This window comes from Rattus rattus, chromosome 16, assembly GCF_011064425.1.
Source record: "Rattus rattus isolate New Zealand chromosome 16, Rrattus_CSIRO_v1, whole genome shotgun sequence".
Lineage (NCBI taxonomy): Eukaryota > Metazoa > Chordata > Mammalia > Rodentia > Muridae > Rattus > Rattus rattus.
The window spans coordinates 9,036,959-9,062,800 of NC_046169.1; the positions used below are offsets into that span (position 1 = coordinate 9,036,959).

Here is a 25,842-nt window from a genome sequence, read left to right on the forward strand (position 1 = left end):
CCATCCTCATACCCAACACGGTGGAAAAAGCCAACCAAGTGGGTCCTCCACCCCGCCTCATATAAAATAAACACACACAGAAAGTTATCAGACAAAACAACTGTGGGATGATGGCACAGGTGAGGCAGGCACAAGATAGAAGGAGGCCTGTCATTGGACGAGAAGGAAGGATGGGCGGGAGAAAAGTTTGAAGGAAGAGGAGGAGACTGGAACGGAAGGAAGAAGAGACAGGAGGGACAGGGAGAGAAGTCGTGGCAGGACAATATGGCGGGTGACGCTAAGATTCCACACTGTACCTTTACAGGTTGTTACAAATGTTTTTAAGGGATGGATGTGTACAGGGCTTTGTATGTTTAGGTGGGCAATTATATCTTATCAATTGGGTCAAAGGCTATTGTGCTGTGTGTTCTTTCCTGTGGCGATTTAAGTGTAAGGGAGTGTGCAGCGGCTGGTCTGGGTTACCACAGAGCTGGGATGTGTGTTTCTGGCATGGAAACCTGCCTTGGGAACTAGACATGCAGAGAGATTGCTGACGGCTCAGAGAGAGGCCTTCGGCAGTGTGATAGGGGATGGAGCAGAGCGGGTGAGACGCTTTGCTGACTGAGAATTAAGATATCCAGCAGGTATCTTGGGGCACTGAGGTGCCGGACCTAGTGGGGGATAAAAGACAACCTTACTTTTTTATTTTTTATATTTTTACAGTAACAAATAACCACCTTAGCTAACGACCTTGAGCCAACTATCTGTGGTCCTGGGGCACCACAGTATCCAGCATGTCTAGGTGTCACTGCATTCTTGGTGGCCCTTCCCTCTCACTGTTCTGTAACCACACACAGCCGTGTATGCTGTGTAAGGTTTGGCCTCCTTGTCTACTGTAATGCTAAGTGTGTATTCCCTGACCTAGAGTCTGCAGTAGACACAAGTGACACTGCCCCCAAGACATTTCTGATTTGTAAGTAACGATGTCACTAACACGATGGCCACTAACAATGCCACTGACAGCTAAGAGCTGAGCTGAAGATACAGAGGTGGGGTTTAGGTTTCCCAGGCTGGGGGTCTGATGAGAACCACAGGAAGAAGGTGCAGGAGGAAGAGAAGCCATCATGGGGTAGGTGAGTCATGAACATGGTCCTGAGGGCTGGCCAGTGGGAGCTGAGAGCACCCCAGAAGAACATAGTCAATAGTAGGTGATAACTCAGGGTAATCGAGAGGAAAGTCCATACAGGGTAGAATCTGCCCAGCTCCTGTGCTGTCCGAGGTTTACTGTAAACATAAAGGTTATGTGTGTCTTTTATCTGGAAACTAAACATCAAAGACAAGGCAGGAACCCCGGGTTGGGATTAAAAATGTCCACAACAGGGGTTGGGGGTTTAGCTCAGTGGTAGAGCGCTTGCCTAGCAAGCACAAGGCCCTGGGTTTGGTCCTCAGCTTCGAAAAAAAGAAAAAAGAAAAATGTCCACAACGCTCCTCACTGTTCTGTAAGCAGTCCACAGACTTGTGTGCTGGGCTGGTAGCCCTCCCCTCCTGACACCCTGTGCTTTTCTCCGAGAATGTCTAAGAGGGTAGCTCCAGTCTAACGCAGATCAGAACAAAATGGCCAACCCGTAACAGTGCAAAGTACAGCGTCGCCAGTTTTCAGCAGATCAGATAAAATCAAAGATGCCATTAGTAAATCCTGTCTTTCAACCATCTCCGAACTATGTGTTTCCAGGTCTTAGCAGCTCGCACAGTAAGCCACAGCTGGATGCTTGTTAGGCCACTGCTTTCATGTGGTCTGAAACCCATCCCTATCTGCCTTTGTCTGAGCGCCAAAGCAGATTACATTTTTGTTTCTTTTAGAGCTGGGAGTTGAACTCGGGACTTGTTCACCATAAGCAAGTGCTCTACCTCTGAGCTACATCCCCAGCCCCTCACTAGTAGGTTCTTGGCAAGTGCTTTATTGCTAATCTTGGCCCTAGGCTTTAAAAAAAAGGATTATTATTTCATGTGTACTGCATGTTTTACCTTTATGTATGTTTGTGCACTGTATGTGGAAATCCAAAATGGGAAATGGAGTTACGGAGGTTACCCATGTGAGCTGTCATACGGGTGCTGGGGATTAAACCCCAGTTCTCCCCAACGCAAACACGTGTTCGTCATTGTTTAACAATCCCTCCAATCCCAAATTAAAACCTTTTAAGTCCATCATGTTAAACGTAAGCCATGTTGTGACCCTCCCCCAAGCACACTGTTGTTTGCAGACAATCTTTTTCTTTGTTTGTTCTACTATAAGCAAGCTGTGAACACAGCTAGGTTTTCACCTGTTCCCTACTGTGTCCCTAAACCTCACAACAATACAGGACACACAGTGTGCTTGCTAAGCCAGAGAAGGCAGAACATTTTTGGAGAAGCTCCAAACGATGTGCCCAAGTTCAGCCAGGCCAGTCATGTTTCCCAGGCCATGCCACACCAGCACTTCATTCACAGTCTACTAATGATGAACCTAGGAATAAATCTGTAATTTCAAATTTTTATTGGACTTATAAACTTATTTTATGACCTCATTACTTTGTATATAAAACATAGCCAAAGAGAGGTACCATGGGAAAAAAATTTTTAATGCTCTGTACCACAGCCTGGAAGTCCTGTGTGGAGAGGCAGGCAGCCTCTTGGCTTAGCCTGCTGAGTCCTGAGATCACAGGCAGCAGGAATTGGATGCTGAGGGCAGAAGGTGAGGTCTGAGTCTTGAACCACAAGCACAAGCAGAGAAAGTACACTGGGAATGGCACAGGCTTTTTACTCTCCAAGTCCACCTCTAATGGCAGACTTCCTCCAGCAAGGTCACAGCCCTCCTCAGCACAGCACCACAAACTGCAGAACAAACGTTCAGATGACTGGGAAACCCCTCACCCGAACTCCCACACTGGCATAGCACCTGCAGGGTCCCAATCACATCTGACTTTCCATCCTGAGCTCCACCACGTAGGTAAATGCTACTGACTTTACTGCTGCAGAGGACCTGTATCCCTGGGAAGCTCACTTACCGTGGCTACTCACTGCAAGCTTCCCTTCCAGGCCAGGCTTCCCTAAGGATCTGCAGTGTGGCTCTGTGGCAGATCTCTTGCCTAGCATGTTCAAGATCCCTGGTTGTATCCCTAGTACAGCACACACTGAGGGAAAAAGGTGGGACTGACGAGATGGTTTTTGGTGCTAGACACCAAGCCTGAGGATCTGAGTTTGATTCTTGGAACTACATAGTAGAAGGCTAGCATCAATTCCTGAAAGTTGTCCTCCAATTTCCACTTGTGCTGTAACATGTATACACCACACACACGCACACGCATGCACACAAGCACACGCATGCACGCAAGTACACACGCGCGCGCACGCACACACACACACACACACACACACTTACCAAGTGCTTTCTGTAAAGTAACGCCTTTACACCCTGCCCCCATCATGGGTGAAATTACTTTTGCAGGTATCTACCTGAACCTGACAGGTGAATCGGCTGCAGGCACACTGGCAGGGCAGACCTATCAATCATCTCTGAATTCCCTGAGTACTGAGCACAGCTCTCAGGGTTCCAAGGACATTCGGTCCATTTTTCTTAGATGAGCAATCCTCAACTGAAACACTTTTATTGCCTTGGTATCGTAAGAGAGCATCATGTATACGCTATGGCAAGTTACATGAAACCCTGCAGTCATCTTTCCAATCATGTCTCAAGGACAGCTACCATCAAGCATTATAAACTCGTCACAGTGGAGTTGTCACATGCTTTCAGAAGCATTCCGAGTCAGGCTGGTAACTCTATGTGGATTACTGAAGTGCAGAAACATTCTCGCTTGTCTGTGCAGGAGATGCTCTCCATCCCCAGGCTCGTACCCTAAGAGCATATGGAGACAGCGGCCCTTTAGCTGCAGTGACTTAGGAGTGGATTTGGGACCAGACGGTGGCTCCTGCCTGTGGATTACATTCCTCCTCGAACAATGGCCTGTTTTCAGGAAGGCCATGGCTAAGCATGCAGTTCTGGAAAGGGATTCCAGGTACACCTGAGGCCTGGTGGCCCTGGGGGACACCCCTGTAGTCTGAGCAGGTGGGCACCATTTTCAGCTCCTAGGCTGAAGCCACCCAACCGCTCCTACAGTGCAGTCTCTGCATGATCTGAACTCAGGGTGGCTAGACTTCAGAATCCAGGGAGGGCCCAGTCCTTCCCGCTGAAGAACCAATCTGGGAGGTTTTCCAGGCTCAGAAGACTGAGCCCAAAGCTGGCCCATGGGGACCAATGTGGTTTTCGCCCAACTGGGAAGCTGGAGAGACCATGAGTTAAAGCCTTAACCCAGGTATGAGACTAAGCAGACCCGGGAATGATGGAGCTTCCCTTAGGTGTCAGCGCTCGCCTTCCAGCTTGAGACAGGAGCCCTGGCACAGTTCTGCCTCGGTTCTTCATGCGCCTACAGCAAACTCTTTTACCTATAAGCCACTTCCTGAGCCCCAGAGAACGAGGCTTCTGATGAGTGGCTTCTGAGCCCTCGAATGCAGGTCAGGTAGTCTTCACTGGTCTGAACTCACCAGTCTTGTTAGTCACACACAGCTAGTGGAAATGGAAGCTAAATTCCAACTGATAGGGAAACTGAAACAAGATCAATCAAAAACCCCGAAGAAGGGGCTGGAAAGATGGCTCAGAAGTTAAGGCACTTCCTGCCCTTGTAAGACTCGAGCTCCTTCCCCAGTACCCACTGTGGCTCACAGCCATATGTAATTCCAGTTCCAGGGAATGTATGCCCTCCTCTGGCCTCTGTGGGCACCAGACACATATGTGGTGGTCACACATACATCTACAAGAGCAAACTGCCATTTACATAACACAAAGTTTGGAGGGGGAGGGGCAAAGAGAAGAATCTAGAAGAATGTAGGAAGGAATTTCCAAATGCTAGAGTAACTAGGATCATGATAATGGAGGCCATGTTCGGGGTTAGAACTGCAGGTTAGCAAGCATTTAACAATGACTTAAATCCGAGAGACTTAAAGCAGAGAAGAATGAATGGGTTATGCCTGCCCAGAAGAAGGACTATAGAGTTGAACAAAGGTACAGACTGACCCAAAAGCCCGTAAAACACAGACGAAATAATGTCAGAGTACTGGCTGGTGCTTGTTTGTGTGTATGGAAGCGTGTGTGTGCGTGTACCACCAGTTACAGAGACAGAACAAAACAACTGACCCTGAAGACAACTGCAACCCAGACAGCCATGGCACTGACAACACCCAAGAATGAGCAGGTAAGTCGTCTTTGCTGCTCTAAGCCAGACCACAGCGATCTAGGGTCAGACTAGGATGGAACCCAACTAAGGCTGCGATCACACGTACTGACCCACTTTCCTTCAGACAACCACCTCCACCAAGGAGAGCACGAGCTAAAGTCTACTTAGGAGCTAAAGCTACATGCACAATGCAGCCTGCTTCCTCTTCCAGCAGCACAGTGTGATCCAAGTGAACTGGGGGTTTAGTCCGGGACGCTCCTACTTCTCTGTACACAGCCAAGGAAGTTTTCATGTTCTCAAAACCCAGAAAATACAAGGAAATCAATTAAAATTTAGCGAGTTCAGTTATACTCTTAACTGTTTTTGGAAAAATAATAATTATTATGTGCTAGAAGCAGGCTTAAAATGTGAAATATTCTGCCCTGGACAAAAGATTTTTCAAAAATTTCACATGGAAATTGTTTTTAAAAGTAGTCCTATACCTCCATGAAGAAAAATCTTTCCAAATATCGCTCTTCATAGGTAGAAGAAGAAAATAAATACCCTGTGTGAGACAGTCTCACAGAAGCTCAGCTGACCTCAGGCTGGCTATGACCCTGAACTCCTGCCTATCTAATTTAACAATATAAATGTATACATCCACCATTTTCAAAATTGGAAAGGGGCTGAGGAGACAGATTTGAGGATCCCCATTCCCCACATAAATGCTGAGTGGCATGGCAGTCTGCTGTAACTGCAGTGTGGAGGGTGGGGACAGCAAACCTCTGCATTACCTTATGTGAGAGCTCCAGGTTCAGCAAAGGACCCCACCTCAAGGAATAAGGAAGACAACTGACATCAACCTCGGGCCTCTACATGCACCTTCATACGTGCGTCCCAACATGTACAAACATGCATACACATACATACACATACGAAGGCAAAAACCCCTCAACTGAATGAGTAATGGTATTCTGATGGTTAAAGTTTTCATGAGTTACCTTTCCAGGGGGGAAACATTTCAAAATGCCAGGTTGGTGTGAAGACCTTAGGGTCTCTGGAGGGGAATGGTGCGTCCATGCTCTAAACTCACCCATATATGTACGACCTAGTGTATGCCCAAACTCCATGAGCCTCCTGTCAGTCATATGTACAGTACTGACAAGTTTTAAAAGCTAAAGCAGAGCCAGGCGGATCTCTGTGAGGTTGAGGTCAGTCCGGCCTACAGAGAGCGGGCCAGTACAGCAGGTGCTACAGAGACACTTGGTCTCAAACCAACAAAACAACAACAACCATAAGTCAGGGCCTGTAGGACTCAACATAGGAAGAGTAGACAGCTCAGCTTGGGTCTGGGTACAGCAACACTAGAAAAGTGACAAAGGAAATGAATCCGGTAACATGCCACCAAGTTCCCCGATAGGCAGATATTAGCGCCAGCAACAATCCATTTCTGTCAAAAACACCTGCAAATAACCCTCCAACACTTCAACTTGAATTTCTAATAAATCTTACCAGGTCGCAGAACTCAAACACCAGAAGGTAGGGAATGGCTTCCATGCACTGCCCGACACACTGAAGAACATTCGGATGCTGAAGAATGCTGGTAAAGATAAAAGTCACAGTGCTGTCCATCACAATGGTCTCCATTACAGCATGGCAAACTGACAGGGTCATGTCATATTGGGGATGGTGGCCAAGCCCTTCAATCTCAGCACTCCTCAAGGAGGCGCTTCAAGGCCAGCAAGGACTACAAGGTAAGAGGCTTTCTCAGGGCCTCCCGCACCAGGCAAGCGCTCTCCACTGACCTACAGTCCCTGCCCAAAGTGACTTTTGCACATTCATCGTGCATCTTGCAACCCTGCTGAACTTACCTGTCCTAGATTTCTTAAATAGACTATTTGGGACTTCCGACACAACCTGTATTTCCCTATCACATCAAGTGTGCTGCACATGCTCAGTGGAGTGTCTCTGTGACGGCTGGCTTGACATCCTTGACAGATAGCTCTGGCATCTTTGTCACCTTGGAGCTGTTGTCTTTTCTTGTCCAGGCTGAGTGGTTAACTGTTCTTAACTGACATGAGGCTGCTTTGGGTCTAATGAGACTGGTTTTCTAGCCAAGTGTCAAAGTGGGTTTACGCATTTACTTTCCAGAGCCGCAGGCTGTGTGCAGACCACATACAAAAGCTTACTTACTAGTAAGGCTCTCCACTGTTCAGAAAAGTATCTTGTTCCTTTGGGCTTGCACTGACTTTTAACTCCTTCACTATGACTCTTGTGACGCTGGTGCCTGTGTACGTCTCTCCCAGGAGCACCTAGAAGCAAACAACGGTTTTCCTTGTCACTTCTATCAAAACAATAGAGAAGTGTGTGACATTTAATAGGAAATAGAGTGAAGGAGAACAAGTAACAGCTAGATGGTTTGTTACTCTGCAGGCCAACTCACAGAGCTTAGGAAACTCACACACTTACATGGGGATGACAGAGTACACATGGAACCCCACACTATGGAGCTCAGATAGGAAGACACAGAGGTCATAAAGGACTAGCCTATGCTATACAGAGATATCCTGCTGAAAGAACAGGAAAGGAGGTGGGGGAATAAAGAAAGAAGAGGAAGGAGAGGGAGTGAAGGGGGGGAAAGGAAGAAAAGAAATGACGGAAAGATTGTAATAAAAGGACCTTTTAAAATATTCACCAGATAGTTAAGACATTTATGTCATCTATCTTTTCTACTTACTTGGAAACGTCTTCATGGAAACGATCCATGATACAACAACAGAGAGAGATCTGTGAATTCCATTCAAATATCTTAAGCATTCCTCACGGGCATTTTAAGCAAACGGCCAACACGCAATCACACAGAGACTTAAAAACCCATGGAATGCTGATGACATCAGGCCTTTGACTATTCCAAAACTTCAGCCAAAACATACAGAAGAGTACCACTCCCCTGAGGTAGAAAGGTGAGATGAACTATGTCCTAAGAGCTCGCTACAAGGAAACAGTTACACAAAGGACAGTGCAAAAGCATTTCCAAACGCAGGTCACCTTGGACTGACAGCAAAGCAAAGGACTACTTAACTAGGAAATGACCAGGATCGAATGATTTCCTTTTGAGATAATTGTAAACAGTGAGAAGACTAGATGGTAAAGGACCTGAGTTCACATTGTAAGGCTAATTATAAATGGGGACATGAGGCATTGTCTAGTGCTAGAAGAACTTTCTCATCCCCCTGCAGCTGCGAGGTGGAGGGAGTGAGTGCTGCTGTGCTGGGCACACAACTTTCTAGGAGGCTGTCTAACCTTGTTTAGGCTGCTATACTCAAAGACCATTAACTAGGTAGTTCTAAGCAGAAAAGTGTGAACTTTAGAATCAAGAAAAGGGGAAAGAAAATACGGAGCACTTTACCTTCCCAAACCAGCCATTCCCAATCTCCTGTATATAGTTTAGACTGTGGCGAGCGACCTGAGACTTCAAACCTTCTGGGAGAAAAAAGAGAGAGAACATTACAAATATAAGCATTTAGGAAGAACAGCAATAGTGACTGGCTCAGGTTTCCCAGACTTCAGGAAGACTGAAGCAGGAGGATCATGAGTTTGAGGCTAGCCCGGACTACCTGATAAACTGTCTCAAAACAGCAGCAGCAACAACAACAACAACACACGTGTATAACAAACTGGAGAGACGGCTCAGTGCTTAAAAGAGCTTATTGCTCTTCCCGAGGACCCAAGTTCAGTTCCCAGCATTCACATCAAGTCACTCACAACCATGTGCAGTTCCACTTCCAGGGGATGTGAGGCTCTGTGGCATGCACACACGAACTTAGGTGCGCACGTGCACGTACACGCACAAATAATGAAAATAAATCTTTGGGGCTGGAGAGATGGCTCCATGCTTAAGAGCACTGACTGCTCTTCCAGAGGTCCTGAGTTCAAATCCCAGCAACCACATGGTGAATCACAACCATCTGTAATGGGATCTGATGCCCTCTTCTGGTGTGTATGAAGATAGCTACAGTGTAGTTATATACAATAAATAAATCTTAAAAAAAAAGAAAATAAATCTTTATATTAAGTGCCAAATACATAAGGTAAAAAGACTAAGTTTAGTATTTGTGCTAATAAAAGTAAAAACAAACACATAAGCATCTCTTTCAAACTAATGACAGAGTCTCGAGTTTAAATGCTAATGATATAGTTTTTGATACCTTACTTTAATATCTTTTTTTTTTCTTTTCTTTTTTTCGGAGCTGGGGACCGAACCCAGGGCCTTGCGCTTGCTATGCAAGCGCTCTACCACTGAGCTAAATCCCCAACCCCTTACTTTAATATCTTATACTGTTGGTTTTGTTTTGCTTCTCTTGTCACAAGGGCACTATCAAGTGAACCAATATAGACATAAGTGAAGTCCCAAAGGCAAAAAAGAGAAGAGAGGGGGAAAGAGGGAGGGAGGGAAGGAGGAAGGAAGGAAGAAAACAGTCTGCTGTGGCTACAGGACATGCATCTCCATATCCGAAATTTCAGTAAACTCCAAGTATCATCAGACTCAGAACACACAAGACCCGACCGATCTAACTGCAGAGAGCCCGAGAATCCTGGGAGGGCAGAGGTGACTCACTGTGTACAGAGGATCCTGAATAAGAGTAAGAGCCAATTAGTCATCAGAAATGGGGGCCAGAAGGCAGTGGGCTCCCTAGATAAAGTGCTGGGAGAAAAAGACCTTCCAACTGAGAATGCTCTATCTGGCAAAACCACATTCCAGAAACGAAGACCACTGGAGTTTGCTGCCAATGTGCCTGCCCTGAGATAAATGCTACAGAGCAGTCATTCATTCCCTTCAGTGTGAGACGGAAGGACAGACATCTCAGACTGTATGAAGAATACAGGTCTCCACGAGCACAACTGCACAGTTAAGCACAAACCAGCATCGTTGGATTACTGGAACACAGTTCCTCTTTACTCCTTATGTGGTCTGAAGTATGAATGCTTTAGAGGTTACAAGTCTATGGGAGCAGACATACAATGTATAAAGATCTTACTTGCTTTTAACACACTCTCCTGCATCCTCAGCTGGCCTTCAGTTCTGTAGGCACGGATTCCCTTGGCTACGTCCTCGTTCTTCTCTCTCTCTCTCTCTCTCTCTCTCTCTCTCTCTCTCTCTCTCTGAAATGCTCAGCTTACAGGCTCGCATGACACCTCAGTTTCCTGACTGTGTGGGTGATGGGGCCCTCACATGCTAAGCCCTCAACCAACTGAGCTGCCTTCGGCCCAACTTGTAACAGCTTTAAACCGTACACTGAAGCTGCCATCAGTTAAGCTTAGTTACTATAAATGTAGGATGTTAACTGCAATCTTCATTGTAATCACATCGAACAAACTCAGAAACAAAGCAAGGAGCTGGAGAGCTGGCTCAGTGGCTGAGAGTGGTTGATGCTCTTCCAGAGGACCTGGGTTCTAGTCCCAGCACCTACGGATAGCTTAGGTCTGAAATCTAGCTCTAGGGGATCTGATTCCTTTGTCCTCCACTAGGGCCTGCACTCACATGCACATACCCACATGCACACACACATGTATGCATAACTACAAATAATACGTTTTTTCAAAAGGAAAAATATTAAATTAAGATTTATGAAGCAATCCAAACAAATGTAGTAAATGATTAAAAAAAAAAAAATAGATTTGGGTCCCCAGCTCAAAAAAAAAAAAAAAAAAAAAAAAAGATGTCGAAGTTGACAAGATGGCTTACTATGTAAAGGTACCTACTTGCCAAACCTAATGATCCAAAGATCAATCCCTGGAACCCACATGGTAGAAGCAATGAACAAATTCCCACAAGCTGTCCTTGGATCTCCGCATATGCACCATGCCACCCACATACGCACTAAGTAACAAATACATAAACATGACGTCACTGCCGTGACCGGCTGCAGGGATGGCTCTGTGGAAAGAGCACTGACTACTATTCCCAAGGACGTACGCGCACAGGTTTGGATCCCAGCACCGCACTAGAAGGCTCCCAACTGCCTGTAACTCCAATTCCAGAGGCTTCTGATGGCCTTTGTGGGCATCTGCACCCACATGAAGCACACACAGGCAAACAGGTATGCACGCACACCCACAAATAATAAACAAACAAACAAAGTTTAAAGCTTGCAAGATTACTCTCAGTTAAGAGCACTCACAGGTTTGGCTCCCAGCACTGTGGCTCACAACGGTTCTTAACTCTAGTCCCAGGGAGTCCAGCACCTTCTTCTGGATTCCCTGGGCACCAGGCACCCATGCAGCACACACATAAACTTGTGGGAAAACACTCATACATACATACATACATACATACATACATACATACATACATACATACAGAAAAATTGTAAGGTGCCATTACAATTCAATGGGGGGAAAACCAAGGTCTTCAGACACTGCTCACGGGACAGCTGGATAACCAACCACATGTGAAAGAATGAAACTAAAATCTTATCCTTGGGCTGGGGAGGTAGCTAAGTCAGCTTAGCTTGGCCTGCTCAAAGTCTCAGGTTCCAACCCCATAAAATCAGGTATGGTAGCACGCACTTGGGAGAAAGGTGGAGCCAGGAACACCAATAGTTCAAGAATTATTGAAGAGCTACACGAGACACAGCATAAAAAACAATAACACGAAAGAAACAATAAAAAAATGCCTCAACCTATACCGTGTATAAAAATTAACTAAAAACAGATTAGAAAGGCCAGAATGATGACTCAGCGGGGAAAGGTGCCTGCTAAAAATGCCCAGAACCTACCCAAGCGAACCGACTCCCACAGGTTGTCCTCTGACACGTATAAACACACACACACACACACACTCACACACACACACACACACACACACACACACACACACGAGCCTCCCTCTCCTGGCATGCACGCACGTTCACACACAAATAAAAATGGAAGGAGAGGATAGGGAAGAATGGGGGCAGAAATCAATCAATCAACAAGGCTGTGCTTCCTGGGAATCCAGGTTCAGTTCCCAGCACCAGCATGGCAGCTCACTGATACAGCATGACACTTGACATTCTCCTGTGCCCTGTACATGCATGGATCTGTGTGTTGAACATGAATGTGTGTGTACTCACACTCACATACAGCACAATACCAAGCAGTATATTTACCATGATACCTGAATGAAGAAGGGAGGCTTATACAAAAGGCTGTACCAGAAACCATTTAACCACTCGATTTGCTGTGAACCTTAAACTGCTCTACCAAAGCAGCCTTCTAAAAAGGAAACAAAAGATTTACATTGTAAAGTGAGACTGGAGGCTTTGCAATAAGAAAATCTAGCAAAGTTAGTTATGGTGGCACCTTCCAATAATCCCAGAATTTAGGAGGCTGAGGCAGGAGGACCACCAGCTAAAGACCAGTCTGGGTTACACAGTGAGATCTTGTTCCCTGGCCCCCAACCCCTGAAAAAAATAAAGCTGAAAACATATATAAGAAACAAAGAAGGACATTTCATTGTAAATACTTTTCTATGCTTTGGTTTCAGGACCGAGAGGATATATTTTGTTTATATGGCCATGTGTGGTGGTGCGCACCTTTAATTCCAGCATTCAAGAGGCAGAAGCAGGCTTATCTCTTTAAGTTCCAGGCCAGACTGGCCTACACAGTGACATCCAGACGAGCCATGGCTAAATCATTAGATGCCTATCCCCACCAAACACACACACACACACACACACACACACACACACACACACACACACACACACACACACACAGCCTCTAAACTTGCTTGAGAACAGGTGGTACACTTTTCACATTTCAAAGGATCTCTTACAATCAGACATAGTTCACTTACAAAATACACAGGAGCCAGCCCACTGTCAGTATTTCCTGTAACTCAGCAAACCACTGAGTTACACCTCCGTGTGCACTGCCCAACAGCGCTGTGATTTTGTATTTCACCTCTTGCACTGACCACTCACTCAACTGGTTCCTAAAGATAAGCTACTAGAAGCAAGCCTGCTGGATGGACTAAAGGACTCCACACTCAGATGCCATCTCCGGCAGCTCCCTTCTCTGGCTGCGCTGACAGTGAGGGGCTGAGAGCCTGGGTCCCTTCTCACTCTGCACAAACTACTCAGGGGCCTTCTCTTCCTCCTCCTCACGTTATCATCTTGCACAAAGCCGGTATTCCATCCGTTAGTGATGCCCATGTATGAACTACGCCCACGTATGAACACTTCAACTGCATCCCACCACCACCTTCTTGTACATCCTAGCTCACTTGTTCAGGGACACAGCACTTCTTTCTTTTCACATGTGTGTGTGCATCTAGGAGAGAACACACGTGTGACAGTGGAAGCTAAAGAACAATCTCCAGCATTACTCTTTAGGTCTCTTGTTTCCTGAGAGTCTCACTAACCTAAAGCTCGCCATGTAGGCCAGGCTGCCTGGCCAGTGAGCCCCGGGACCTGCCTGTTGTGAGCCTCCCCAGTGTTGGGATTACGCATGTGCACCACCATGCCCAGCCTTTGTACTTGAGTTCTGAGGTTTAAACTCAGGTCCTCAAACACCTTACCAGCTAAGTCATCTGCCCAGCCCCATAGCACTCTTTAATTTTTTTTTTTTTTTTTGTTTTGTTTTGATTTTCAAGACCACATTTCTTTACGTAGTCATGGCTGTTCTGGAACTAGCTCTGTAGACCAGGCTGGCCTCAAACTCATAGAGAAGCCCCTGCTTCTGCCTCCCGAGTGCTGGGATTAAAGACACGTGCCGCCACCACATGGCTACTCTTTAATCTCTTAAACATTTGTGTGAACTGTCTAATGTACTTTACAAATATTTCTTGCTGCCATGTCTAACTGCTTTATAGTGTATTTTTTAATACAGAATATTTTATTTTATGAATCAGATCTGGCAATTTTTTTCATGTCTTCTGGATATAGTGCCAAGGATGGCAAGTTCTTTTATATCCCAGGAGGATAAAAATACTTGAATATTTTAAGTAGAAAAGCTAAAAACGATCTCTTCCTATTTACTGATACATGTGCACGTGATGGGAGCTGTATTTGGTTGTGCCGGCAGGAGTCTTCCTCTGCTGTTCTCCACCTCATTTTTGAGACAGAATCTCTCAGTGAGTCCGGGCTATCAGTCTGTCATCTGCCCCAGCCTTTAACATGTGCGTGGGAAATCCAGCCTCAGGTCCTCACACTTGTACAGTAGTGAGCTGTCTTCCTACTGGGCCATGTCCCCAGCTCCAACAGGGACTTCAAGGAGGCGTCGGGACGAGAAAGGCTGGCTGCCTGGTTCACTGATGTTGCTTTCATGCCCACCTCTGTTTGTGCTCCTAGCCATCCCAAGAGACCTGGAAGGGAAGCTGCTGGTCTCTTATCTGTCTAAGTGATGCTTCTGCGGGCGGCTGTAGTAAAGCTACCCAGAATGCCTCTCCAAGATGGTTTCCTGGTCCCAGAAGAGTGAAGCTACAAAGACAGGCATCTGGAATTCTCAGCAGTCACTGTCCTCCAAGGAGAGAACTGCCCGAGAGATGAGGCTGATAAGCAAAGCCTGTAAAAAGATGGCTGAACTTGGGGGCCCCGGATCAAACGATTTCCAAGATCACCCCCACCGTTTTCTCTTCTATAATCTGGTCTCTCTTCCACTAGTAATCATGTGGGCTGGGATTCTACTGTTGAAGTTAATAAGATGGTCCAAGAGCTAGGCAGAGGAAGGAAACAATGACCTCGACAGGCTGAAGCATTTCCGTTTACACTTAAGCTATTACAAAGACTCACTAGACTCCTTTTAAACACCATGTTGACTGAAGCCTACCCTTAAGTATTATTTAGAGAAATTAAAGCTAAAACATACTGTCTGTCACTTGGAAGGTGTGTTGAATTTATTCGTAGACATGTACGTACCACAAGGATGCTTTTGTTGCTCCAGATGTCCAAAGAGGACATCTCTACGACCTCTGGATCCTCTGCAACCTCCACTCTTACTGTTTAAGACAGGCTATGTCGCTGGCCCTGAAGCCCACGTATTTGGCTATATTAGATGGCCAGCAAGCTCCAAGGATCTACTGTCACTATCACCCCCAGCTCCCGGGTGATAGAACAACACTGCCATGCCTGGCTTTTATATGTGTGCTACAGAGTATGCATTTCTGCAGAGAGCACTTTACTCACCGCGCCATCTGCACGGAATATCATGTTTACCTTCTCTTTGGCTTACTTTTGTTTGGTTTTTGTTGTTGTTTTGGGGTTTTGTTTTGTTTTGTGTTTTTGAGACAGGGTCTCACTACGTAGCTCCCTGGCTGTCCTAGAATTCACTCTGTAGCTCAAGCTGCCCTTGAATCACAGAGACTCTCCTGCCTCTGCCGACAGAGGGCTGGTATGAAACGCATGTGTCAGCAGCTCAGTCTAGCTTACTTCCTTTTGGTCATCACACGCTGCAGTGACTGGAACGAGGACGGCCCACATAGGCTCATAGGTTTCAGTGCTCGATCCACTGTAGGTGAACTGTTTTGGGAAAAATCAGGAGGTATGGCCTTGTTGAAGTGGCTGTGTGACTTGAAGTGGTTTTGAGGTTTCAAAAGCCCACATGAGGCCCAGGCTCTCTCCTCTCTCGGCTTCCAACTTTCTTTCTGATCAAGATATAACCTCTTAGCTACCACTCCTGTCTGCTGCCCTGTTCCGCACCTTCTAAAACTGAAAGCAAGCCCCTACTGAATGCTTTCTTTTAAAAATCCCTTGGTCATGGTGTCTCTTCACAACAGAATGATAACTTAGTCACAGATCTACAAGAGGACAAGCCTGGGTTTACAATGCCCTTAAACATACCCACAGTACAATGGCTACCGTAAAAGTCAGGTCAGTGCCTGCCAAGACTTAAACAGCCTTCTTTTTAAAGTCTTGGAAAATTCTACTTCTTGACCCATAGTTATAATGGGAAATAAAATCTCATCAAATCACTGTATCTAAAAAGCCTTATGAAAAACCGGCCAATTAACAACCTTAGCCAGGTAACAAACCCTCCTCAGTGTCTTGAGGTAGAGGAACCAGCCTACCAGAGACAACACATGAGCCTTTTTGATTTTTACATTTTTTAAAGAAAGAGTTTTGGGTAGCCCAGGCTGACCACGAACTCTCCATCTTCCTGCTCCCACTTCCCAAGTGCTAGGACACTGTCATGTTCTGTAACACCCAGCTGATACAGTGCAGGGATAGAATGCATTCGTGTATGCTAGGCAAGCACTCTAACAACTGAACTACAACCCCAGCCCCAGGAGGTCTATCCGAGCCTTCCATTTCACGTTTCAGGAAGAACTGTTCTGTTCTGTTTTTTTGTTTTGTTTAATTTTGTTTTTTAAGATATACTTATTTATGTATTTTATGTATGAGTGTTCCAATTCATGTATGCCTGCATGACAGAAGAGGACGACAGATGGTTGTGAGCCTCCATGCATCTGCTGGAATTGAACTCAGCACCTCTGGAAGAGCAGCCAAAGCTCTTAACTGCTGAACCATCTCTCCAGCCAGAGCTGTTTTACTCTTCCACTAGACTTCAGGAGCCAGAGAGAGACAGACAGACTTTGCAGACGAGCCTGACTCTCACGATGCGGCATCAGTAGGAGTAGGAGAAAAACAGACAAGCAGAGGAAGAAACGGGCACCCAGCACGTGTGACTGCAACTCGGCCTCCATACACTCAACGCTTGGAAAGAAGGTCTTACCCACAGAAGACTGGAACTGGGATGGGGCTGGAAGTGAAATGTTTGGCACTGAAAGTGTGAAGACCTCTGCTGGGGACTGCACAGAGGGGGTGTCTTCTGCTGGTGGTGTGAAGTCTATCTCATCATCAAAATTATCTTCAAATTCCTGCAATCAAAAGAAGCACATAGGAAAATCCAGCTGTTAGCGCTGAAACAAGGAGTGTTTACCCGCTCATCTGGAACAGCCTGCCGGAGTCTTCCAGTTCATCTTCACCTCCAGTAAAAAGCTCAAGTGACTGGGCTAACTCCGCACAGCAGAGTAAGGAAGATGCTTTCTCGTTCTCTGCCTTGCTTTGCTTTTAAGTCTGGCCTCTCATATCCCAGGCTAGCCCAGAGCTCCTGATCCTACTGCTCCCACTCCCCAAGGGCTAGGACATCAGGTGATGCACCACCCTATCTGGAATGAGAATAAGAGTTTAACGTAAGCAATGAGTATTTTTTGTAATTTTTTAAACTGACAGCTTAAAGTTAAAAACAAAAATTTCTAAAATGCCCAAAGAACTTACGGGAATGAATACTTGCCCAGGCTCAAAGCTTCGAGGATAGAAAAGGCTCAAAAATTGCTGAGGGATTAAATAATTCTTTCAAAAATTTACTTTCACAAATATTTTTGCAAACTGGGTCAGAGTTAATTTTATTTTGAAATTTTCTAAGTGCACTTATAATTACAATATGATTTCTATTGAAATATAAAGCTTAAAAAGCCAGTATTTTAGGGTCTGGGGAGCTGGCTCAGTGGTTAAGGGCGCTTGTGCTCTTGCAGAAGGAGGCCTGGGTTTGGTTCTCATCCGCCACAACATTCACAGCTGACTTTTTTTATGTGCTTGTGCACATACCCACATACATAGTTAGAAATAATAAAAGCATTCTGCTTTAAGACAGAAACCATGCCAGGGGCTGAATATGGCAGTACATGCCTTATAACCCCAGCTACTCAGGAGGCCTTGGTAGAATTCAAAGTCAGTCTGGTCAACTCAGAAAAAATGTCTCAAAATAAAATAATACAATACAGTTAAAAAAAAAAAAAAAAAAAGAGGTCTGGGAAGTAACTCATGCATTAACCTAGCAAGTGGCGGACTCTGGGCTCCATCCCAGCACCACAGAACAAAGCCCCCTGAGACTGCACCTATCACACTGTGGGACGTCATCTTCAATGATGTGGTGGGCAGATGCTGTCCTGACTCTCCTATCCTCACTCCTGTGAGCTGGGTGTCCTCTGGGGGCCCAGGTGAGCTTACTGAAGATACAAAAGATGAACAAACCATTCCTTCCTTCACCCCTCGGAGCCCCAGAACACACAGAGAACCGATTCATGACCGAGGTCCTCCACGCTTCTGCCATCACCCTTCTCTTCATTTTCCTTTGCTGTCACATTCCCTTAGAGCCCCACCAAGAGAAAAAGAACCTACAGGGAGTGATGGGAGATTTCTGACATTTAGGTTTCTGTACAGATGTGAGGGGCCATTCGCAGGCATTATTGCTATTTGCATGTAAGGAAAACAAGATTCTGAAAGTTCAATCTGTTAAGCTGACATTGGGTGTGACGAAACAGCACTAGCAGGGTCGAGCCAGCCTCTGTGCAGGTTGACCCTGGCTCAAAAGGGAAACAAATGTGGTGGCTTCTAACACTTGGGAAATGGAGGAAGGAGGGTAAGAAGCCCCAGACTATTAGGGGTTTGTGAGATTTTGTGAAAGAGGAAGGAAAGGAGGAAGGAAGGAAGGGAAAAAAAGAGAAAAAAGTCCCATTTTTGTGTCTATGCCAGTGAGTGAGAGGACAACTGTGGGTATTGGACCTTGCCTTCCATTGTATCAGACAGGGTCTCTGTTTCCCCTACTGCATACGCTAGTCTATCTGGCCCTCTAGCTTCTGGGAAGGTTCCTGGCTCTGCCTCCTGTCTCCCCACAGGGGCATTGGGATAACAGATAAAAGTGCTACTGTAGGGCTGGGGATTTAGCTCAGTGGTAAAGCACTTACCTAGGAAGCGCAAGGCCCCGGGATCGGACCCCAGCTATTAAAAAAAAAACAAAAAAAAAAAAAAAAAAAGTGCTACTGTAGCTGGCTCTACACAGGCTCTGGGGTTTGCACTCAGTCCTCATGCTCACACAGCAACTGCTTTACCCACTGAACCGTCTTCCTAGCTCCCAGCTGAACATGCTCTTGTAGTCACCAAGCCTCTCTTGTTAAAAACACTTCATCCATCATCCCTTAAAAATGTCCCTTCAGGGATGGAGAGCTCAACAGTTAAGAGCACTGACTGCTCTTCCAGAGGTCCTGTGTTCAATTCCCAGCAACCACATGGTGGCTCACAACCATCTGTAATGGGATCTGATGCCCTCTTCTGGTGTGTCTGAAGACAGCTGCATAAAATAAATAAATCTTTAAAAAAAAAAGTCATTTCAAATGTGGCAGCAATTATGACATACCAGTAGATATGTCAGTAGATAACTCTATGAAGATTCAAGATGATACTGTGTAGTAAAAAAAAGAAAGAAGAAGGATGAAGAGGAGGAGGAGGAGGAGGAGGAGGAGGGAGGAGGAGGAGGAGGAGGAGGAGGAGGAGGAGGAGGAGGAGGAGGAGGAGGAGGAGGAGGAGGAGGAGGAGGAGGAGGAGGAGGAGGAGGAGGAGGAGAGGGGTTGGGATTTAGCTCAGTGGTAGAGCATTTGCCTAGCAAGCGCAAGGCCCTGGTTCGGTCCCCAGCTCGAAAAAAAAAAAAGAAAAAAAAAAAAAAAAAAAAGGAGGAGAGGAGAAGGAAAGGAGAAGGAGAAGGAGAAGGAGGAGAAGGAGAAGGAGGAGAAGGAGAAGGAGGAGAAGGAGAAGGAGGAGAAGGAGAGGGAGAGGGAGAAGGAGAAGGAGAAGGAAAAGGAGGAGAACTAATAATAACACTGAGGTAAGGCCACCTGGCTTTCTGATTTGTCTCACTTAGGGCCACTCAACCCCTGAAACTGCAGAGCTCTAAGTCCAAAGGAAACCAACCAACACGTCATCAACCTCGATAACTATTCACTCAGTCACAGATGCTAAAGCTGGAGAGCTCAACACAGTGCAGCCCCTGCATCAGCCAGGGGCAACTGCAAAGCGATGCACAATCCCAGACTCTGAGCTGCAGCACAATTGGCTCCCTTGTGGATACTCACATTCAAACCCAGATCAATCTAAGGCAAGGACGAGGTATCTGGAAATGTGAGAAGAGGCTGGACTTTGGTATCAGCAACCCCATCAGACTTTTATCTTTGTCCCCGAGTGGCCAGGTTTCTGTGCAAAGTCCTTTGACAAGACTGATGGCCAGGGGTTTTAGATTCTCTATCTATTGTTGTGCTCCCAACAGAGAAGTCAGGAAGTTCCCACAGAAATGTGTGCATCCACGTGAGCCTAGGGCGGGTGCTGATGCATAAAGCCCACAGTGCCCACAGACCACCACTGCCAGACTGTTGCCTGGACTCAGAATTCCCTCCAGGTCTCCCCTGCAGTTAGTTTTCTATGCAGGGCAGTGTTGAGCTAGGAGGACAATGCACTTCCCCATCTCCTCAGAGACACCACAGACTCCAAGTGAAGGGAGCGCAGAATAAAAATGGCATGAGGGGGTCTGAGGAGATAGAGAAGGTACTTGTGTGAAAGCCTTTTGAAACAGGCTGCCCTTCAACTAGCAATCCTCCCCCTCCCTCAGCTTCCATGTGCTGCGGTTAATCGTGCGACCACCACCCCCAGCTAATATACTCTTAAACAAATAATGTGTCAACACGGGCAGTAATTTCTAGAGAAATCTCCACTGGTTTGCTAGCAGGTCCCATCCATCTGCAGCTATAGTGCCAGACCCTCTTACACTGACTGTAGGTAGGAAACGTTCTACGTACCAAGTGTGATTCTCTTTAGGAAATTAAAGTTTAGAGACAAACTTGAGGTTTCTGGTGCCCTTCCTCATATAAAATAATCTGAGGGGAAATCCCTTTGCTTGGGTGAGGTAATGATCAGAAATGTGAGAGCCCACATAAAAGCCTGAAAGAAGCCACAACCTGCCTGGTCTTCTGTGAAGACCATAACAAGGGAACTCGACCACCACACATTGTCCCTTATTTAAGCAAAAAACAAAACAAAACAAAACAAAACAAAACTGTAAGACATACCCCAGTGTCTACTGTCACAGAGGCTCCAAGGAGGTGAAGAGATAGTTCAGTTTGGTAAGCTCCTTGCTGGGCAAGCATGAGGACCTGGGTTCCATAGCCAGCACTCATGTAAAGAGGCAGGAATGAGGATGCACCTGTAATCGCACTGCTGGGGAGGTTTGCACAGGTGGGTCCCTGGAGTCACTGTTCGGTCAGCCTAGCCTTGCCCATGAGCTCCAACCCCAGTGAGAGACCCTGACTCAAGAAAACAACTTGGGATGCCTCCCAAAGAGGCCCACAAGGTTGACCTCTGGCCTCTGTATGTACATGTACACATACAGGAGAGTACACATACACAAGCATATGCACACACACATACAACTCCCTAAGGCAAGGCTGGCAAGCGATAGCTGATGGGTCAATTCCAAGCCGCCTACTTTGTCAATCAAATTCTATTGGCACAAACAGAGCATCTGTTGTTGATACAGCATTACAATGGCAGGGTGGAGGGTAAGAAGGCTATGACGGAGACTGTGTGACCCACAATGTTTTTATGCACAAGAAAAGGAAAAAGTCTGTTGACCCTTTCTTTGTTCCTAAGAGAATGTGATCCATAGAAATGCTATCATATAAATGTCTCAGCAGCTCTTTTAGGGCTAGGGCTCGGTCAGCATATTACTTGCCTTGTGCACATGAGTTCAAACTCCAGAACACAGGTGAAAACGCTGGATGTGGTTGCAAGGTCCAGCACTAGGGAGGTAGAGAAAGAAGGGTCCCTGAGGTTGGACAGCCAGCCTGTCTAGCCTACTCAGCAAACTCCGGGCCAGTGAAACCCATCTCAAAAGAGTGTCACTGACGATGGCATCTGAGGTTGTAGTCTGGCATATATATATAGATATAGATATAGATATAGATATCTATATATATCTCTACCTACCTATGTGCATGCGTGTGCACATGCACATACCCACACTCGCTTTAAAAACCAGCAGATGATTTTAAATGCCCATGCCTTCTGTGCTCACCTTAAAGTCTATTTCTGGGTCCTTACAGCAGGAAACACAGTTTGCAATTAACACTATCAGTACCATTAAACTGCACACCGACAGGATCACAAACAAGGAGGGAACTTCTACAACAGGTGCGTCCCCTGCAAAAAACAGAAGTTATGTTAAAAGCATGTAATTCTCAAGTCAACTTTAATTAACTGAACCAACACCTTTTCTTCTGGATATGAATGGGTCCAAGGACTCACAAAAAATATCGCTTAACTACTCTAGAAGAAGCCAAGTGCCCGCAAGCCAATTTTGTACCTTATAACAACTTAGACTTAGAGAGGCACTGCTGAGAAAAAAGGTCCCAGGCCTCTCACCGAGCTCCACCGATGCTCACATCTTACATCTGTGTGTGCTTTCCCAATGGGAGGGCAAGACTGGTACTCAGGGTGAGCTGAGCCTCAGGCTGTCCTTGAGTTGTCTCCCCTCCAACCTCTGACAGTTTCTCAGTCTTCTGGGCACTTTTGGAGAGTTATGTGTGGTATGTCCTTCAACTTGGATGTTTCCAAGACTATGGAGTGATTACAGATATTTAGGGAGAATCTAGAAGAGAGATATTTAGGGAGACTCTAAAACAGTACAGGAGGGAACTCCGTGGCTCCTGCATTTGTAGCACCTCAGAGGTACACTACTTGTTCCTGGCGGAGTGAACTCTGTCTGATCATGTGATCCCGAAGGTCTTGTCACCATCAAATCACCATGCTTCCCTTCAAGACTCTAGGCCTTATGAGCAGATAAAGCCCAGTACTTAGCCACTGATGAAAATCTGAAAGGCCTGAAATGAACTGCCAATAGGGACTAAGTTCTTCTTCAATAACGTGAAGTCAATTTATAAAAGCAACACTGGTGCCCCATCCTTACCAAGAGATGCTAAGGAGCTGGGACTCTGTGTATCAGCCAAGGTCAAGAATCTACTAAAAAGGCAAGAGTACAGCTCAGTGGTTAAGAACACCGGCTTCTCTTTCAGAGGAACTGGGTTTGATTCCTAGGTCCTCATGCAGGCTCACATCCACCTCTTACCTCCAGTTCCAGGAGAATCCTGAGGGCGCTGCAGCACACAGTCTACACACCCAGGCAAAACACCCACACAAATAAAATAAAAATAAAGATTTTTTTTTTCACAAACAGGATTTCATTTCTGCACTGGAACTCACTGTAACTGATCAGACCAACTTCAAACTCCCTGAAATATATGTCAGCCTACTGAGTACCAACACTAACAGAATGTGCTACCCCGCCCAGCCTTACACCTTACTTTTGTTCACACAGAGTCTCTCTGAACCTGGATCCCACTAAGTTCTGGAATGGCTGGTCAGCAGGCCCCACCCAGCGATGTACCTGTTTCTGCCACCCCAGCACTGAGACTGCACCTGTGTGCCACTGCAGCTGGCATCTGTACATAGGTGCTGTGGGTCGAACACAGGTCCTCACACTCACTCAGGAAGCATTTTACTGACTGAGCCATCTCCCCGTCTGTGCCCACCATTGGTTATTCAATTTTAGTAACTCCACTTGGATGCACATAATAAAGACCAAATGTGACCCTACAGAACTGTACAGAGTGCTTTCACATCTAATACGTCAGATTTTACTGACTTTAAAAACATGGTTTGACCATCACCTTTTTTCATGTGTATGCATGTGTAGGTTCCTGAACACATGTATATATGCTCCTGGAAGTCAGAGGCCAGTGTCAGCAATCTCCCTCAATCATTTTGTATTTTATCCTTCTATAGCAGGAACTCTCAGTGAGACCCAGAGCTCACGGATATGACCAGTCCCCGACTCCATCTCCAGTATTGCCAGGCCCATGTCTGGCCATCACATGGATTCAGGAGATCTGAACTCCAGGCCCCTTTCTTAGTGACAAGTGCTTTAGTGGCTGGACCACCTTCCCAGCTCCCTCCCCTTCTTGTCTAGACAGAATCTTGCTATATAATCTAAGCTGACCTCAAGCTTTCAATCCTCCATCCTCAGTAATAGAATTATAGAGGTGCACCATTCTGTCCAGCTTGCCCACTACATTTTAACTTCTCTGCATGCCAAGGATATAACACTTCAAACCAGTTGATATAACTGGCAGCACTGCTTCCTTGTAATGGTACGAGAGGAAAGGTGTAGCTTATGAGTGATTGTATCTGAGACTTGATAAAATGCAGCACTGTTCCATCTGATGGGCACAGTACCTGATGTAACTGGACCAGCTCCACATCACAGATAAGGAGAACTGATGTGCTCAGAGCTTGTGGTGGGAAAGCAGCTCTGGAGGCCAAGTGTTAGGAGCATGTCCCCACCCTCCCTAGACAGCACAGCTTTAAAGCCTCCATGTGGTTAACCTTTTCATTCTTTTGACTCAGTATCTGGCCTGGCCAACCTGGAACTCACAAAGCTCCAGCTGCCTCTGTGTGAGACTTAGGCTTGTGCACCCACACCTGGCCCCACACTTTACCATTTATACTTACGAAACCCTAGTGCACTTTACCCTGTGCTTACCACTGCCTGTAAGGGAAACCTGAATCCTGTGGGCTTCTAAGCCCCTTCTCCAAACTCTGCAAAGGTGATACCAGTACCTGTCCTCTCTTTTACTGTAACTGTTTGATTTTCAAGCACTAACCTACTTCTTATAAAACTGGATCACAGGGCTGCCTGAAGGCTGGCCCAACGATCTGATTCACAAATTGGTCTTCTGTGAGTCATTAGGCAGGCATGAAAAGATAGACTCATGGTAACGACAAGTCCTGCCATGCTCAGCCTATCGTCTTATGTACTTTGTTATGTTTTGGTGTGTGTGTGTACACGCTCATGACAGCAGGTACACAAATGTACACCAGTGCTCATATATGCATGTTGGAGGACAATGTTGGGTGGCAGTCCTTAGATCTCTCACTGTCCTAAAGCTTCACCAAGGAGGCCAGGCTAACTTGCCAAGGGCTCCAGGAATACAGTCCCCGGCACCAACCTGCCCTTGCGGGGACTACAGTGGAGCCCTTGCTGTACATCCCTTTTCATGTAGATTCTCGGGATCTCAGGCCTTCTTCCCTCCTTACACTGGTGAAGGAAAAACTCCCACAAATGAGGAAATGAAGCTATAGACTGGAAGGTGGGCTGGGTTTGCTCAAACCACAGAAAGGAAGTAGATTCTAGAAGCAGGAACCACAACTGAAATCCCCAGGCCCTGTGGTTAAACCAGAAACCCAGCCTCACAAAGACTCCTGGCTGCAACTGTCAGTACACTAGGAAGCCAGTTTCTCTTTAACCGGCTCTGTCTACTGCATTCAGAAATGCACAAGACAAAGCAATCATCTGCTACAGAAAAACCTCCACAGTGACAGCCTGTCACCATACCCTCAGACAGCTCCCCAGGCTCCACAGAGAAGGAGGAGGAGGAGGAGGACGATAATGAAGGGCTTGGGCTACTTAATACGCTTCTCTCCAGACACTATTTAAAAACATCTGGCACCCCAAGAGCACATTCCACTGCACTCTGATTTAGGTTTCAGAGCCCTCTAATAGCTATCTACTACTTGACTTACTAAGCAGAAAACTTGGGGAACTCTACGAGGTAGGTAGGTACATGCTATTTGCTTTAGAGACAGGTAATTTGGAAAGGGCGGTAATTTCCCAGTAATGACTCATGGTGGGTCAGGAGCTGCTAGCTGCCTATTAATTTAGCCATTATAAATCCAGCCAATTATCTGATCATGGT

The 25,842-nt window shown here is 46.1% G+C and overlaps 1 protein-coding gene across 3 annotated transcripts in view; it reads right to left on the reverse strand.

Annotated features, from left to right (window-relative positions):
• Lmtk2 (lemur tyrosine kinase 2) overlaps positions 1-25,842 on the reverse strand; it is an 81,143-nt gene that overhangs the window by 30,765 nt on the left and 24,536 nt on the right. For 2 of the 3 annotated variants that reach the window (XM_032887268.1, XM_032887265.1), the window contains exons 2-6: positions 22,107-22,231; positions 16,941-17,085; positions 8,635-8,708; positions 7,419-7,537; positions 6,738-6,825 (exon numbers count right to left, since the gene is read on the reverse strand). In XM_032887268.1, coding sequence (XP_032743159.1) covers positions 6,738-6,825; positions 7,419-7,537; positions 8,635-8,708; positions 16,941-17,085; positions 22,107-22,231 — 551 coding nt within the window. The remainder of the gene's footprint in view (positions 1-6,737; positions 6,826-7,418; positions 7,538-8,634; positions 8,709-16,940; positions 17,086-22,106; positions 22,232-25,842) is intronic. The other variant, XM_032887266.1, reaches the window with a different exon arrangement.